This window comes from Antechinus flavipes, chromosome 1, assembly GCF_016432865.1.
Source record: "Antechinus flavipes isolate AdamAnt ecotype Samford, QLD, Australia chromosome 1, AdamAnt_v2, whole genome shotgun sequence".
In the NCBI taxonomy this organism is placed as follows: domain Eukaryota; kingdom Metazoa; phylum Chordata; class Mammalia; order Dasyuromorphia; family Dasyuridae; genus Antechinus; species Antechinus flavipes.
Window position 1 is genome coordinate 632,756,070 of NC_067398.1, and position 15,421 is coordinate 632,771,490.

A 15,421-nucleotide genomic window follows, 5' to 3' on the forward strand; every position below is an offset into this window, starting at 1 on the left:
ATATAATCAGAATTATTATAAGTGTTACAAAGATTTATGATATCAGCTGAATCCATTATGGCTGGTCCAATTGGGGGGAAATTCAGTCAGGCTAGGTACATTTCTGAATGGGGGAAAAAGAGTGAGGTAGTTTTGGCTGTTCTTCATCTTGCCTTCCTACACAAATGTTTCCCCTTCTATGTTAATTAATTATTCTGTTTCTGTAGCTGATCATAGTCTTTCATTATTCCATTTTTCCTTTTGTCTTAAAAGCTTTAATTCCTGTTCTTTGTCTTCATCACTACTTCCAGTTACTTGTCTTTTGCAGACCAGTCCTACACTGTCTGTAGTTCTCACTTTCTTAGTCACTTTGAGAGTTACTTCATCTCTATATACTGTTCCGACTCTTGTCCTCTTCACTATGCTGATCTTTTGCTTATCACAACTTGATGGTCCTCAATCCTACCATACATATGCTGCCAAATGAAGCAAAAAAAAAAAAAAAAATCCATGAGAACCACACTGATTGGATCCACTATAAACTGATCTTACATAAGCTCATCTGCATCCTGACTACAGCAAAACAGTGCTTTTGGATCTTTGAAATCATTTTCCTGTCCTATTCACACAGGTGACTATTCCAGAACTTTCTCTTCTCGAACCTTTCACTCCATGCTTTCCCCAGTGCTCTGTCAGCAGAGGATTTTGCTTCAGATTTATCAAGAGCTACCTTTTCTTCACCCTTCACTCCTGTCTCACATAAAAAGGGGCTCTCCTCGTCAAAGAAAGCTTTCTTATATGCACCCTTGAGCCTATCCCTTTCCTTCTCTTATAGATCATCCTTCCTTATCAAACCACAGTCTCTAATAATCCTCAAACTCTCAGTGTGATGGTTCCTTTCCTTTTTGCCTACAAAGAGATTTATACCTTCCTGGCTTTTAACAAAAACAACCTCACTCGATCTAACCGTTTATTGTCCTATGTCTTTTCTCATCTTCCTGTCTATATACTTTGAAAAGATCATCTATAATAAGTGCCCCCAATTCATTTTCTCCTCAAACTCAGTTCTAAACCCTTTGCAGTCTAGCTTCTGACTTCACAATTCATCTGAAACTGTACTCTCAAAAATTGTCAGAGATCTCTAACGGTCTTTTTTCCATCTTTATCCTGACTTTAACTCTGTTGATCACTCCAGTTTTCTGAATACTCTTGTCTTTCTAAGTTTACTTAACACTGTTGTATGCTAGTTTTCCTTCTTTTCAGCTTCCTTTGCTGGATGAGTCTTCATCAGTGTCATGCACATTAACCATGAATAGCCTTTAAAGGTCTATCTTAAGCCTTCTTCTTTATTGTCTCAGTATTAACTTTTATCTGTTATCTGCCTTATCAGCTCTCACTGGTGTACTCATTGTCTACATGCAAATGATTCCTGGGTCTATTTAATCAGACCTAATCTCTCTTCAGGGCAATAGTTTTACTTTACCAGGTGCCTTTGGGTCATTGGAATTGGATGGCTCCTGAGTATTTTAAACTCATCATGTCCCAAACAGAACTAATTGATTTTTTGGGCCTCCTCAAATACTTTCCTCTTCCCAACTTTCTAATTATTTTCAAGGTTACCATCATCCTCTGAGGTAACTCCCACTGCATTAATGTGATCCTTAGCTTCTGTCTCTCAATTACCACACATATCCAGTCTTATGTTAAATTTTGTGATGTCTGCCTTCTCTTTTTATAAACATCCCCTTCTCTTTTCTTACATATTTGCCACCTATATGCAGGCCCTTGCCATCTCAGACCTGGGGTATTTCAGGTTAGTTTCTTCCCATTCCATTTCCCATTATATCACTAAAAGTGATTGTTTTGAAGTACACAGTCTCACAATCAACACTGTTTACTACTTAATAAACTACTATTCTACATTACCTCTAGTATTAAATATAAAATTATCTGACGATGGAAAATATCCCCTTACCACCTCTTGTCCTTCAGAGTTAATCTTAAAATTCTGAAAAGAGATGTAGCTCTTAGTTCCCAAACTGCCACTGAGAGAGGATGGTTTGAGAAGTAGCTCTAGTTACATGTGCTAGATTTCAGAGTACCGTGCTTTCCATAAGTAACTAAGAAATATTTTATATAATAATAAATTTCAGTACAGTGATTAAATTGGGAATAATGTGGTGAAAGTTGGTATCATTTATGTTCTATCAAAGTAACATCATGTGGAAAAATACTGTTTTCCAAGCATAACATCAGTAAAAATATATCCTAAAGCAAAATTCACTGAAAGGTCATCATAAAATAAAATCTTGGAAAAAGTTGATTACCACTTCTAAAAAAAGTTAAATAAGGAGAAGTCAGATATCCAGTGAGCAAAATAATCTGCAAATTCTAATTAAATAATACCATGTACACATGACATTAGTATTTAAAGGTCTAAGATTTTTCCCATAAAACAACTTAATCTATCAAAGCAAATTACAGTCTTACTATGATTGTCAGAGCTACTGTTATAGATAAGTGTTCATTTACATCTCTTTCTCTCTATTCACATAGTCAACACTAGAACAAATCCTCATCACCTCTTTTATTTACTACTGTAATAGCCTTTATATTGGTCTTCCTGCTTCAGTTGACTCTCTACTGTAGACCATTCTCGCTTTAGCTGCCCAAGAAATTTTCCTAAATCATCTCACCATTTCACCCCCACACAACAGACACACACCATGATTAATAGAATTATCTGTCAATGTCAGGGCATTCCACTTCTCCACCAATTCAGAGAGATCTCCTCAGGTATCTCTTCCTCAGAATCAGCTGGGTCCTATCTTAGCTCTTCCAGTTTTTCCCATTCTCACAAGATCCCCAGCCTCAGGAGAATGAAGATAAATACAGAAAAGTACCTCAGACACAAGTTTCGCTCATGGAGAGAATGCTGCTCCCCTCTCCCGAACTTAGGCTCATCTTTATATTGCACAGCCAAAAGGAAGGGGAGATCTATTTCACTTGTACTTTAGTGTGTTACACTCAGTTATACATGACCAGAATGTACGTGGTCAGCAAATAGTCATATTATACCTAAACTACATGCTCTGAGGAAGGCACAGAGCCCCCCACTACACAAAATTACTGTTTTCATGCATTTCTAGAAGGAGGCTTAAAACCCCAGTTCCCCAATACACAATATAATTACAAAAGGCAAGAGTTGTGAAATGGAAAAATCCCTAAACTTGGAATCAGGAGCCCCACAAATCAACTAATGTTAGCTCCATTCTCAGTCCATGTAATAGCTGAACAAGCCCCTTTACTATCTCTGAACCTCATTTATAAAATGGTCATAATACTTGAACTGTTTGGCTGTCTAGTACAGAAAGTGCTTTCTTTATTTTACAAGTACATAAATGAGAGTTGCTATTTTGAGATTTTTATTCTCATGCCAATCACAGTCTAATACATAATAATGGGCTTTAAAATAAACATAGAATCTAATTTTTGCAAATCTAATTTGTTTTTCTTATTTTATACAGTAATTTTGTTTGTTTATTTTGGGTGATTCAAAGTAAAATTCTTCTTTTGAATTCGATTATATATTCCAAGATATAAAAACCTGTCTTTTCTTTATAATCATTATGCATATTCTTGATCTTAATAGTATCCCTTTGCTGAAGTGCTGCCCAAAGATTTTTGACGTAGATTATGGTTCCAGATAGTAAGATAGAGCTTTTAGAATGGAGAAGTTGAAAGTAAACCTAAAATTAATAACTATACAATAAAAACCACTGTTTCTTAAATTTAAGTATATTTGGCAATACTTTTTAGCATCAGAATATCCTATATGATCCCTTTATAGAGGTGCATTTTGAGTCCTATTTGTTTTATTAAATATCCAGTGAGAGCCAGGTTATTTTGTTTTTTCACATGTGTCTTTTTCCTCCAGGATTTTATTGTATTAAAAATTTACCTATGTTTTTCCTGTTAATATTTTTAGGAGTATGATGATGGATATGGAACTGCTTATGATGAGCAAAGTTATGACTCCTATGATAACAGCTATAGTACCCCAGCACAAAGGTAAGGATAAATCCTTATTTACTGTAACTGAAACAGAGTAATTTCCAAACCATATTTTTGTCTGATGTGGAAAATAATGTAATATTTCAACCATAGCATATTTAACTAGGCCACCAACTTTAGAATTATGGTTCCTGTATGGTATTCCCCATAAAATGGAGGTAATTCAATTTGACGTGTTTCTTTTTTTTTAAGTATACCAAACTCATCAGTCATTCAGCAAAGATTCATTAAGTGTTTATAATGTACTTTTTCTAAAAAAAGGGAATAATAGTTTCTCTGCCCCTAGCTAGAGATAATAGAAGATTCAGATGGGGTAAATATATTGGAAGAACATTGAAAAGGTAGAAAAAATGCAGATTGTAAAAAACTTTAAATACCAAATGATTTATATTTGATCCTGGAAATAATAGGGAGCCACTGGAATTTGAGTAAAGAAGTGACATAGCCAAATTTACTCTTTAAGAAAATCACTGGTAGCTGAGGAGAGGATGGATTGTAGTGAAGAAAAACTTGAGTCAAGAAGACCAATCACAAGTCAAATCACACCAGCAAAAGGCTGGCGGTGTTTGAGAAACAGGAGTGAGGGAAGAGAGAAGAGAGACTGTGAAAATTGAAATGAAAGGCTTTAATCACAGATTGGACCTGTTGGGTGATTTCAAAGTAGGAGTCACAAATCACATCTAAGTTGTGAGCCTGGATAATTGAGAGGATGGTGGTGCTGTGGTCTCAAATAGGAATTCAGAAGAGGAGGTGATTTTTCAGAGGAAAAGTCATGACTTGTTTTGTCCTGAGTCTACAATAACATCCATTCCAAGGGGCAAATGATGCTTCAGAAGTAGAGTTCAAGAAAGAGAAAAAACTGAATCCATAGAAACTGATAAGAATACCAAGTGAGAATATGTCAAGACTTAACAATTTACTGGAAGTCTTGAGACTTCCATTATTGGGTATATATGAGAGAAGAGGACCTTTGCCCTCATTAAGAGTTAACTAGGGGACTAGAAATTTCTTCAGCTCTAAGTTAGTTTTTTATTCAGTCATCAGTCAGGTATGTCATTAAACATGTATTAAGGACCTACTATGTGTGAGGTGCTGTGCTAAGTACTGAGGATACAAAGAAAGACTAGGGATAGCTTCTGCTCTCAAGGAGCTTATAGTCTAATGGTAGAGATAGCACACAAAGAACTATGTAAAAAATAATCTAGGAAAATTAGAGATAGCCCAGAGCAAAAGCACTGGAGTTATGAGATTAACTCCAAATGAGATGAAAAAGTCTTATCAAAATTAATCTAGACCTAAAATAAGATACATTAAGGTAGTAAGTGATGCAGTGAATTGAGTGTCAGACTTAGAATCAGAAAGACAAGTTCAAATCTGGCTTCGAATACTTGCTAGCTATGTGACTCTGGACACATCACTTAACCATGTATGCTTTAGTTTCCTCATTTATAAATGTTCTAGAGAAGGAAATGGCAAACCACCCCAGTATCTTTTCCATGAAAACCCCAGTTGGAGTCATGAAGAGTCAGAACTGAAATAACTGAACTGCAATAATTAAAATATACAAATAACCCCCTAGAAGCTCTGCTGCTTTGAAAGTATTGTGAACTTTTATCAAATGATCATGTGGGCTGGTGAAAATGTTAATTACATGTTTTGATGAAATGTTTTTATGGCATTCCCCTTCGCTATCATTTTAGTAAATCTATTTTTAAAAGAAAGAAATAATGTTTATTTGGCATGATCACTGCTTCCTTAAGATTGTTAGCCTTCTAGAATGTTATCAGGAATCACAGGGCTATGAATGACATCTTTTTTCTTCCCTTTTTTGAAAACCAAGACATAAACTCACTTAACCAAAATTCTTGATTCCTTGCTCTTCCTCCATATACAACACTATATTTACTCTCTCTCTTCCCTATGCCTGAACTACTATCCTCAACTCCACCTATTGACTTCCCAGGTTTCCTTCAGTATTTAGTCATATGCTGTCATCCGCAGAAGACCTTAAGAGGTTCATCAATTTCTCAGCCTCCCAACTCTCAGTTTTCATTGCTAGAGCCTTCCCTCTGAGATCATATTTTATCTATTATGTGTATGTGTATATGTAGGTAGTTGTTTGTACCTTATCCATTAGAATTCAAGCATTTTGAGGACAAAGATAATTTTGCTTTGCCCACCCCTTTTTAATTCCTAGAATTTAGCATAATACCTAACAAAAACCAAACATTATATTGACTGACTGAAATTCTTATCCCCTAAATCTCTTAATTGCCATATTTCATGGTCTTTTCCTAGTTTGCATCCTTTTAATCTTCCTTGCTGCATGTAACATTGTCAACCACTCTCCTTTTACAAATTCTCTTTGAATTTTTCTGACAACAGTCTCTCCTAATTTTCTTTTTGCCTGACTAACTACTCTTCAGTTTTCTTTCCCTTTTTAGTAGAAATGGAAAACTTTTAGAATAAGATGTCACATATGCTAAGAAGATTAGTTAGCATGTTGATTAGTTTTGTTTAAGTGTTTTTCTTTTTATTCTTTTTTTTAACCAAAAATCTTTATTTTTATTATTTTACAAAAATAAAAAGACTGATTTTTTGAAAAAAATTTCATGATCTTTATGTGGTTATTTTTTTAGCATGAAGGAGAATGTACTGTCTTATAAATATGAAAAGCTAGAACTGGAAGTGATTTTGGAAATCATTTAGTCCAGGACACTCTCCTTTTATATTTGAGAGAAGTTAGACTCAGTGTGGTGACCTGCTTGATCATCTTAGTTGTTGATGTTCCTCTGAGTTCTTCCTAAACTCTCTTCTATGTTCTCTCAGTAACTTACTTAGCTTCCATGGTTTTTATTACCATCTCTATATACATTTGATAGCAACAACAACTGATATTTATGTAGCATTTTATGTGTATAAAGAGCTTTACATGCATTAAGTCAGATGACTGATACACATATCTAGCCTTGGGCTTTTCCATTGAGCTTTAGTCTTACATCCCAAAGTTGACATTTCAAACTTGAGGTCTTGCGGACCTCTCAAATTTAGCCTGTCCAAATCTGAACTCATTATCATTATCTTTTCCTTTTCTCCAAACTTTCTCTTTTGAAATTTCTTTATGCTTTCCAAAGCCACACCAATATCCTAAGTTCATAACCTCATTGTTATACTTCACTCACCCTCCCTCACTTCATATATCCAGTCAGTTGCCAAATCTTTGGTGTTTATACCTGGGCCAAGTCTCATATATCCTACACATTATTAGCTCCATTCAGCTAAACACTTTAGTTCTGACTCTCAGGACCTCTCATCCAAATTGTTACACTGGGCTCCTAAATGATTTCCTTTCCACTTCATTCTAATCCATCCTCTTCCACATAGTAATCAAAGCAATTTTCTTTACATATATCTCTCATCATAGTATTTCTTTACTCATGCAATTCCCAGCTGCCTCTAAGAAAATATGTTTTCTGTATAATATAAGTATCTTTGAAAAGTGGGTCATTAGAACTCTTCTGCCCAAGTGTGAACTATATTTTTGATTACTAGGAAAAAAAAAGTGACAAATGGTATTGCCAAATCATTATTAATTCTCAGATTTGAAAAGTCCTTCACAATTTAGCCCCAACCTTACTTTTCAGCCTTTATAAGTATTACTTTCCCACTCTATAATCTAGTTGTACTGGTCTTCACTTCTTCCATACACATGACTCTCCATCTCCCCTCTCTGGCTTTTAGAGTCACCATTCTCCCATTTCTCATGCATTCCCCATTATATCTGCAATGCATTTTCTCACCAGTTACTCAGGATCCCTTTCTTTCTAGATGCTTTTAAAGTAATATCTTCTGCAAGAATGTCTGCACCTGATTTCCCAAACTGGGAAAGATGTTAATATTCTCCTCCTCATACTACCTTTTATTTAATTAGTTTGCATTTATTTGCATTCATCCTCTTTATTCACATATACTGATATATGTACTTCTCTCTCCTACTAATATGTAAGCTCCTTGTGAAAAAGGATTTTCTTTTTCATGTTTATATATCAAGCTCCTCATACAATGACACATTGTTGATTGAGTCTTTCCTTTATAATCCAAAGATCATTTTTCTTAGAAGAGAAAATGAAAGTAAGAATTGACTAGCTCTACCTTTTCTCTGTAGTGAATTATCATCATCCTATCTATCTAAAGCAAAGGTTTTCTTCTTCTCTGACCATCATTTTTCTCCCAATAAAGTTTTATTTTTACATAAAAGAAGCAAAACCTTTTTATTATACTTTGACCACTTCTGCTCATTATGACCTTTAGTAGTACTGGCATCATTTTTAATCTTACCATGCCAAAGTGGAAAAGGAAAAATATGTAAACAATGACCATAATAATGTAAATGCAAACTGACTGGTATGAAAATAGAAGGACAAATTCAGCCTTGTTGAAGAAATATTTCATATTAGAATGAAGTCTTTTTCTTCTTAATAGAAATGGAAAACTCACATAAGTGCTTTTCTTCCCCTTTTTATTTTTTTTTTTCAAAAAGTTTCACTTTTAATTCTCACAAAAGTAAAAAGACAATGAAATTTTTAAAGGATTATTTTTTAGGATGAAGGAGAATTACTGTGTTATAAATATGGAAAACTGAAATGGAATTGATTTTTAGAAATCATTTTGTCTAGTACCCTTCTTCCTTTTATATTTGAGGGAAATTAGACTCAGTGTGGTGACTTGCTTGACTTATTTAGGCTCATAGAGCTGTAACTAGAACCCAGGTTTCTTGCTCTTTCACTACCATATCCTTTCCTTTCACCAGGATATATAGACATAAGAAATATGGAGTTATAGTGCAAAATGACTTAAGAAGAGGATAGAATGGCCCTATGGTTCCTAAATCTTAAAAAGTAAGCTTGTATTTTTACATCAAAATACATCTATTTTCCAAATATATCTCATACTTCACTCACCTATCAAGCAAGCTATCCTGTGTATAAAAGACAAAAAAAAAGAGAGAAATAACAGTTCAGCCAAATCAATACATCAGCAGTTACTAAGTACACAATATTCTATCATCCCCATTCTACCTAGGGAACTAAATTGTACATGGGACTAGGAATACCTGAGATTGCTTCAGATAACTATGTGACCCTAGACAACTTAACTATTTTCAGCTTCGGTTTCCTTGTTTGTAAAGTGGGATTAGTAATATCAGCAATCTTGATACCATAAACAAATTAGGAGAGCAAGGGATAATTTGCCTATCAGATCTTTGGAAAAGGAAGGAATTTATGACCAAAGAAGAACTGGAAAACATCATGAAAGGCAATATGAACAACTTTGATTATATTAAATTAAAAAGGTTTTGCACAAACAAAACCAGCAGAAACAAGGGTAAAGATTAGTACAAAGCTTGGAAAAAAATCTTTACAGTTAATGTTTCTGATAAAGGAATCATTTCTAAAATATATAAAGAACTGTGTCAAATTTATAAGAATTCCAGTCATTCCCCAATTGTTAAATGGTTAAAGAATATGACCAGATAATTTTCAGATAACAAAATTAAAGCCATCTATAATCATATGAAAAAAATGTTCTAAATCATTCTTGAAGAGAGAAATGCAAATTAAGACAACTCTGAGGTACCATCTCACACTTCTCAGATTGGCTAAGATGACAGGAAAAGATAATGATGAATATTGGAGGGGATGTGGGAAAACTGGGACACTAATACATGTTGGTGGAATTGTGAACGAATCCAGCCATTCTGGAGAGCAATTTGGAACTGTGCTCAAAAAGTTGTCAAACTCTGCATAACCTTTGATCCAACAGTGCCATTATTGGTTCTGTGTCACAAGGAAATCATAAAGGAGGGAAAAGGACCCATAAGTGCAAAAATGTTTGTAGCTGTTCTTTTTATGGTCGCAGAGAATTGGAAAATGAGTAGATGCCCATCAATTGAGGAAGGAGAGAATAAGTTGTGGTATATGTAGATAATGGAATATTATTTTTCTATAATAAATGATCAGCAGGATTATTTTGAAAGGGTTGGAAAGATTTACTTGAATTGATGCTGAGCAAAATAAGTGCAGAACCAGGAATACATTGTACACAGTAACAGCAAGAATGTGTGATGATCAGCTATGAAAGGCTTGGTTCTTCTCAGTGGTTCAGTGATATAAAGCAATCTCAATAAACTTTGCACAAAAAATGCCATCTGCATCAGAAAAAAAAGAAAGAAAAAAAATGAGTTAGCATATAAAGTACTTTGTATATCTTAAAGCCCTCTATACTGACTACACACACACACACACACACACACACACACACACACACACACACACACACACACCACATATATATTGGGGAGGAAAGTATATATTCACTGCTGTTCTTAAGGGGCTAGTTTGGTCATTGTAAGTTTGCAGTCTTTCAAACTATTCTTTATAGTCATCATTTCTTATAGTACAGATATTTTCCATTATGTTTATGTGCCCCAGGTTTTTTATTCATCCCCAAACAGTGGCATTTCATTGGTTACCTCTCTCTTGTTGGGCTGAAAACTGTTTTTAGAAAATTTTTCATGTAAAGAGAACCTTTTTCTTTTTGATTTTTTGGGAGATATGTATGCCTAGTAGTGGCGTTCTTTAGCATAACTCCAAATTTTGTTTGAAAATGATTAGACCAGTTCATAACTTCACTAACAGTATTTTAGTGTGCCTGTCTTCTCCAAATACATACAATCTATTAACCAACACTAAATCTATTGCCAGGTGTTATACTAAATACTTGGTTTACCAAGATCTAAATGAAACAGGTTCTTGCCCTTAAGTAGTTCATGCTGTATTATATAGCATATAATCTATATACATATAAGTGTGTATTCAATAAATACAAAGTAGTCTTGCAGGTTGGCACTTACTGATGGAGGGGCTAGGATGGACCTTCTCACTTCTTTATAGACATTGTTTATTTATATGGTTATATGGTTCAGTTCATTTTGCATATGTCTCTATAAGAATTCCCACGTTTCTTGAAAGTTTTCATATTCACCCTTTCTTCAAAGCTATTAACTAGTTCCATCTTTGTCAGTTTGCTAGATATGAAGAAGTACCTCAGAATAGTTTGACTTTCATATCTTTGATTATTAGTGATTTAGAGCAGACTTTCCTCTGGTTTTTAATTATTTTCAAGAAGGAAGAGGAAAGTGCTTCAAGAAACCTTTAATCCAAATCTTTTCCTTGGAACCAATTTCAGTCAATTTCATACCATAAGCTGAGAGCTTGATGGAAAATTGAATGATACTACGCCACCAAAAACTGGAACATAATAAAATATGATAGTGGGTTTAATTTATTACATTTGAAAATGTCCTTCTTAAAACTTGAAATATAGTTAATTGTAAACTTCACAAGATTTATTCTACTTTATAAACCATTTAGACTTGCTTCTGTAACTAGTTTTCTAAATTTTTAAAAATATTTCAGGGTCATTTCCCCCTAATTTTAAATTACCAACACTAAAGTTAAATTGAGATTATCATAATAACAAGAGCAAGGAATAACCAGTGGACAACCTACATACTTCCTTACTGTTCACACACAGTATGTAAACCCCTTATAAAGTCAATAGTCAGTAACCATTTATTTAGTACTTGCTTTATGACAGGCACTGTGCTAAGTGCTCAGAATGCCAAGAAAGGCAAGATAGTCACTATTCAAGTCTGTCTGCCAATATATATTCATATTTGTGTGTTCCTAAAAGATCTTAACGTAATTTGGTAAACCCTTCTGGTTTCTGTGAAAGCCATGTGTTTAGATCTGTTAGTACTATTTTTTTTTAATGGAGAAAATATAACACTTAATAATTCTAGTTTCCAATCAAAACTAGCATGTAATAAATCATCTTGTTCTACACAGCTCCACATGAGAATAGGAGAATGAAATCTCCTTTGAGTGTTTGCTTTTGATTTTCAAAATAGAAACTAAATTTTGAAACAGGTTTTGTGGTTTATAGTTCTTGAAAACACAATTATTTTGAAACACTTCTAAAAAACTACAATTATCCAGTAGCAAGATGTGCTTTAGTTGTTAAAGACTATTTGACTATTAAACTATATGAAACAAATTAAAATTATCCAAATTTGAGAAAGGGAAAAAAAAACTAAAAAATCTTGATCTTAACTGGGAAATTATAATATCTGTGGAAATATATAGCACAGTTAAATTTAAGTATATAATCTGAGTAGGATAGAAATTATCAGGTTATAATCATTCTTAGTACATATTCAGTGCAGAGCTTATGAAAAGCAAAAAGAATAAAATTATCATATGCTATACTATGTATTCTACTGGTCAGTTTTAGCATTTTATTATTACTTTTAAAAAGCTGTATTGTCATATGTGAAAATAATCTTTTTATATTAGGGAATTATGATCTATTGTTTAATTCAAAATATATGTCAATTTATTTTTTTTCAGAGTTTTAACATCAGTGATGAATTCTTGTACTTTTAAAATAAAATCATATGGTCATATTTATATTGAACTTTATAGTTCAATATAATTCAAAATTCTTTGCAAACAATGACCTTACTAGAATCTCTAATTAGCCATTCCATTTTATATGCACACTGAGATTCGAGTTCATTAAAATACTTGATCCTTAATAACACACCTAATAGATGTCAGAGCATCGTTTAATTTATTATATTTATTACGTTTTGAACCTAGATTTCTCCCGATTCCAAGTTAGAGACTTTTTTTTTTTTTTTTGGCATACCACTTCACCTCTATAAGTCACTATGGTATATCAAGAAATTCTCTGTTAACATGCATCAAACAAGGATTTTTTTTTAACCAGACCTGCCTTTCTAATTTGCAGCTATGTTGATCCAAGTGTCAATCAAAGGCTTTCAAGAATGTTTTTTGAAAATAAATTTTGCTTCACCTGCTCAGACAAGGCTGATCAGACAACTCTCTAACTTTATTAGAAACTCTGCTGCTTCTATGCAAATATTAAATGCTATGTAGATATCAGCAGTCCACAATAATTGGTTTGACTAAAAGCTTCTGTTAGAATGGCTATCATAACTGCTCTGGTGCTTATAGACAAAGCTTTAATTTCCCTCAAATTTTTTTGAACAAGAAATTCAGAAATAGTCATTAGAGCTTAATTTTAGAACTGAAGTAATTTTATCAGGAAAATACTAGTAATTAAGATAGTGAAATGTTTTACTTTACCTGTCTATAATAGGCTAAGGTTTATATCAGGATTCTTGTCTTCAATAAAGTTCACTTATTTATGAAGGGTATCAAGCTAGATACTGAGGAGATACCAGAAATTATAAACAAAGCATACACTGTCCACGAGAAGAATTTTGTGTTCTCGGGTTGAAATATATTTTGAGAATAAATAGTGTTAATTTCCTTCAAAGCATTACATCAGAATACTAGACTTGCTTCTTTTACCACTTGGAATCTTCACGCATGATCTACACAAGTGTTTAGGAAGACAATAATAGGGCAAAGGCAAGTGAGTACTAATAAATCAATTGCTACTGTCAGTTCCCTATTTAATGTTCTCTAGAATACATGAGATTTATCACTAAGGAATTGTAGAATAATGGTAGTATATGGAAACAAAGTCCACCAGGGATGTGTACTACATCATTTGGATTTAGCGCTGCCATCTGCTTAATAGCATCAAGATGACTACAGAGGTACTTATGATCAACCATTCATAGCAGTGACAGATGCTGCTGAGAGTTTACATGCCAAAGAAAGAGGTTTGTTACTAAAATGCAGATTGTGTGACAAGGTTGCTGAAAAGAGGAAGTTTTTTTTTTTAACCTGTCCAATAGCTAAAGGGTTTTTTTCCCCTCCTTTCTTTCAAGGATCCTATGTTTAGAAGGTATTTCTTGAACTATAGAAGTATATTCTTTTCTCTATCAAATTTGAGATTGCTTCTAATATGAGAAACTACTTATTAAAAATATGAGTTCAAACATATATCTGTTTGGTCTTACCTTCCAAACAGAATGAAATAGCATTTATGTAATTCTTGAACTTTTAATTGTACTTCTTGGCTGGATCCATAATAATAGAATCTGTGAAGGCCTTCCCTGAGTAATAAATGATAATTAACTTAGCGAATTAACTCACTAATTAATAATTAACTCAAGTTAATTATCATAGATTGATATTCCAATATACAAATAACATTTCAAAAATAATATTATTGAGAATTCATTTAGATGAGAAGTATAATTTTTAATTAGAACAGAAAGGGACCTTAGAGGTCATCTAGCCAAAACCTCTCATTTTATAGAAAAAACCCTGAGACTCAAAGATGTAGTCTCACAGTTAATGAGTAGCAGAGCAAGGTTATTGAACCCAGCTCCTCTGATTCCAAACTCAGCACTCTTACTGCCTCTGAGGAGCAGAAAGGTTATTAGGCTGGGTCTCAGGGTTTGATTTCCTCCACTGCCATTTGTTTTCTCCATGTTAAATAGTAAGGTCATTTAACTTCTCTCTAACAAGGCACAAGAACTTCATGGATTGTCTTTTAAAAATGCTTTGTAAATTATAATGTATTAAAAGAATTCAAGCATATATTATCCTGAAATCAATTTTTTTTCAATGTTTAAAGGCAGACTAATAGAAGGAAAGTTATCCAAACTTGTGGTCAGGAACATAGGAGTTTTATGGCTCATGTTACTTTACCTATCAGAGACTAACTTTTCTCATCTCTCAAATGGGTTTAATGCTATCATAGTACTTATTTTACATTTCTGGAAGAGAAATTTCTCTATGAACCCTAAATTTTGCTATGTAATTGTCAAGTAATCACTAAAACATATCCTTATATTAAAAAATTGTGATATCATATGTGTGGGTTTCCTTTCACTTGATTTTTATTAATTATCTACTATATGCCTGACATTCTTTTAGGCACTACTCATGCAAAGTCAAAGATGAAACAGCCTTCTAAGAAAGCATCCACCTAAGTAATAGACAATGCAAATATGTAGAAAGTTTAAGTAAATACATCAAAACAAAGTAATTTCATGGAATAAGGGGAGAGCATTAACTAGAAGGATCAGAAAAGATCTCTTGAGCTGAACTTGGAAGGAAATATGTAGGAAGACAGGGACTCTGGGAGGTAGAGGTGATAACATTCCAGGTATATGAAGACCCTTTGAAAATACATGGAGGTGGAAGATAGAATATTGTTTATGGAAAACAGTAAAATGGCCAGTTTCATAGCACTATAAAGTAAAAGAAAGGTAAGTAATGTAAAATCAGTCTAGAAAAAAATGGAGTCAGGGAAAGGCCTTTAAAATGTTTTTTTTTGTTTTTTTTTTTTTTTAAGGGTT

At 33.4% G+C, this 15,421-nt stretch overlaps 1 protein-coding gene across 1 annotated transcript in view; it reads left to right on the forward strand.

The window, feature by feature from the left end:
• The window catches only part of KHDRBS3 (KH RNA binding domain containing, signal transduction associated 3), a 243,697-nt gene that overhangs the window by 197,629 nt on the left and 30,647 nt on the right, over positions 1-15,421 (forward strand). Inside the window, exon 7 of the mRNA XM_051971129.1 lies at positions 3,968-4,050. Within this exon, the coding sequence (XP_051827089.1) occupies positions 3,968-4,050 (83 nt within the window). The remainder of the gene's footprint in view (positions 1-3,967; positions 4,051-15,421) is intronic.